Source organism: Manacus vitellinus, unplaced genomic scaffold, assembly GCF_001715985.3.
Source record: "Manacus vitellinus isolate BGI_N305 unplaced genomic scaffold, ASM171598v3 scaffold_72_pilon, whole genome shotgun sequence".
NCBI lineage: Eukaryota > Metazoa > Chordata > Aves > Passeriformes > Pipridae > Manacus > Manacus vitellinus.
The window spans coordinates 372,921-376,086 of NW_021940764.1; the positions used below are offsets into that span (position 1 = coordinate 372,921).

The following is a 3,166-nucleotide window of genomic DNA, read 5'->3' on the forward strand; positions in this document are numbered from 1 at the left end:
CGCAGTCAGGTGCTGCTGGAGCTCCTCCACCTCGGAGCCGTACTGCGGGCGGGAGCGGGCACGTCAGGGCGCTGTGCCCGCGCCACCCCCCCACCCCCGGCACGGGCAGGGACCCTCACCGTGCGGCACTTCTGCTGCAGGTCCGCGACCTGCGCCAGGAGCTGCGTGATCTCCTCCTGCTGCCGCGCCGCGTCCTCCGCCCGGTGCGCCAGCTCCTCCGACAGGTGAACGACCTGCTGGCTCGCTTCGGCTGCGGGAAGGGCCGGGGTTCGTCACCGCCGGGGCACGGCCCCCCAGCCCCAGCCCGCGCAGCGATGCTGGGCACTGCCTGCAGACCCCCCAGCCCCACATACAGAACTGCTCCACGCAGTCGATCATCAGCTGCTGCTCCTGGTCCTCATACTGACAGGTCTCTGTGGCGATGCTGGTGGCCTGGAGGAGACGGTTGGAGGGGCTGAGTGTGATGGGCAGGACCTCCCACCTCCCTGGGAGGCTGCTCGGGTCCCCCTGCAGTGAGTGGGGCAGAGGTGGGCACCGCAGGGCATCCACCAGCTGGCTCTGCTCACCTCCATGCGAAGCTTCTGGTTCTCCTCCTCCAGGCATTTCAGCTTCTGCTGCAAGGTGTCGTACTGGAAGTACTGCTGCAGGGACAGCGAGGACTCGTGCCGGCGCAGCCTGGGGACGGCAGGGATGGCACTGAGCACCTGCAGTGCGGGCAGGATGGGGCTGCCCACCCAGGCAGGAAACTGCAACAACTCAGCTCTGTGCTGCTGGAGCCACAGCCGAGGGAGGGGAGGGAAGGGAGCACGTCCAGGGCTACCCTGGTGGTGGTGACAGTTCCTGCCCAACCCACAGGAGCAGCAGTGAGGGACTCCCACTCACGGTGTGGAGGTGGTGGTGGTGGGCTCGCTCTCCTCTGTCGTGGTGGTGTAAAAGTGGAGAAGGTCATCCCGCATGGAGACCTCGTGGCGCAGCTGCGCAATCTGGAGAGACAAAGGGCTTCAGGACACGGCCAAGGGGACCACAGCCACCCCAGGGGGGCACACAGGAGGCCAAGGCCTGGACCTGTGCCCAGGAGCTGTTACCTCCTCCTTGGCCAACTCCAGCTGCTCCTCCAGCAGCTCATTGCGCTCGGTCAGGCTCCGGTTCTGCTTCAGCAGGGACTGCCCGATGCGCGCCGCCAGCTCCAGGTCCCGCTCCTTCTGCAAGGAGCAGGTCTGCCTCAGCCAGGACTCATCCCTTCCCCAGTCCTCACCCATCCCTGTGTCCCCAGGATCCCAACAGCCCCCCAGCCCTCACACAGGTGGGGGGGTCCAACATACCTCATCCAGCAGGTTGGTGACGGCGTCAATGTCGTGGTAGGTCTTGGTGATCCTGACCACCCGCTCAGCACACAGGACTGGGGGAGAGGTCGAAAGATGAACCCCCACACTGAGGAAGCACTGGCCCAGGGGCTCAGCACTGTCACCCCACTGCCCCCCAGTCCATGTCACTGCTCTCTCTGGAGCTGCACAATGACGGGAATGGGAGGGAGGCAGCACAAGGCTGCTCCAGGTTGGTCACCAAAAAGGACCTTTTATCTGCTGGGCAGCACCTGGTGTGGTGCCAGGCAGAGGTGGGTGGGGATGCCCACAGCCATGCCACCATCATGGGAAACGGGGGGCTCACAGCTCACCCCCAACCCTGCCTGCACCTCGGGGTGGCAAGGAAAGTGCCAAGCCCCCAGCACGGGCACAGTGCCAGCCCCACCACTGGACACACGGATGGGAAGGAAGGACGGGGAAAGGCCAGCAGTGGAGATGGGATTGGAGGTGACATTTCCAGCAGAAAGCAGGCTGGAGCTCCAGAGTAAATAGCTGTGGGTGGCACCACGCCGAGCCGGGCTCACAGGCAGCGTCCCCTCCAATCTGTCCCCAGCCCCCTCCCCCAGYCCCCCCCCCGAGAAGCCAGTCCTGCCCTAGTTTCTCTCTGGGGGAGGGGATGCTGCACCCTGCACCCACCCAATGCCCCTCCAGCTGCACAACAACGATCCACTCAGCAACAGGGGCAGAGGCAGCTGTGGGCAGCACACTGTGGGAACAGGCAGCTGCCCCCAACGCCAACACCATCACAATGGAACGGGCCCCAACTATGGCCCTGCCTCCCCTGGCCACTGTCTGGCTCTCTGGATGGGAGAGGAGGCACAAGGATGGACATGTCTGTCTCCCCAGTACCAATCTTGCCAACTGTGCCCGCAGGCACTGCCAGACAGTGCCGGGCACACACCCAGATGGCAGCACTGGAGCTGTGTGGTGAGAGGGAACTGGGAGCCCGCGCCCCAGACCCTGCTTACACCCTGAGACCTGCCTGTACCCCGCACCCTGCCCACACCACACAGCACTCCCCATGTTCTTGCTGCCCAAGGGTCTGTGCCTCAGTTTCCCCTGGCCGAGCAGCGCTGGCTGCACTCAGGGCCTCCACCCACGTCCCCAGTCACAGCCACTCCCCAGTCCTGCAGACGAAGTGGGTTAACAGGGGAGGCTCAGCCACACAAATCCCATTAGGCCGCCCCAGCTGGGGTTGTGTAATGGTGAGTGTGTTGTCATGGCAATGCCCCCACTCGCCACCCCGGTCCCGTCCAGTCCTCACTGCCCTGGGTGCTGCCCCACGCCCCAGTGGGCAGGTACCCCAAACACATCCACGGGAAGAGGAGCCAACCCCAGCTCCAGCCTCAACCCCCTCTACACACCCCAACAGTGCCCGCTCCCCGCGGGGGTCCCCAACTGCACCTCGTCAGGCCCCTGAGCCATTAATTGGAAATAATTAGAGCATGAGCATCGTTACGGTTGGAGCGAGCGGCTGGCCCTGGGAGACGGGGGCTGCAGCGCTGGCAAACATGTAAACACCCATCTGCAGGCCCGATCCGGCGGGATGCGGGAGGGGGAGGGAGGAGGGACCCCCATCCCCACGGGCACACGCAGACCTGGCGGGGGCTCTCACCCTGTCCCTCCACCCGCTCCCCGCCTCCCTCGGCGAGGGGACAGGTCTCCTTAGGATCGGGGTGAGCCTGGAGGTCCCCAAGGGACTGGGTGGCGGCTGCCCCGGAATGCAGCGAGCGGGACCGGGCTGCGGGAACACACGGGCGGGGAGGGGACGGCACCGCCGGGGGGAGACCCCAGCCGAGATC

At 65.8% G+C, this 3,166-nt stretch overlaps 1 protein-coding gene across 1 annotated transcript in view; it reads right to left on the minus strand.

Annotated features, from left to right (window-relative positions):
• Positions 1-3,166, minus strand: part of HAP1 (huntingtin associated protein 1) — a 7,389-nt gene that overhangs the window by 3,493 nt on the left and 730 nt on the right. The window contains exons 2-9 of the mRNA XM_029964445.1: positions 2,980-3,046; positions 1,323-1,399; positions 1,086-1,202; positions 883-983; positions 567-675; positions 354-432; positions 120-250; positions 4-42 (exon numbers count right to left, since the gene is read on the minus strand). Coding sequence (XP_029820305.1) covers positions 4-42; positions 120-250; positions 354-432; positions 567-675; positions 883-983; positions 1,086-1,202; positions 1,323-1,399; positions 2,980-3,046 — 720 coding nt within the window. The remainder of the gene's footprint in view (positions 1-3; positions 43-119; positions 251-353; positions 433-566; positions 676-882; positions 984-1,085; positions 1,203-1,322; positions 1,400-2,979; positions 3,047-3,166) is intronic.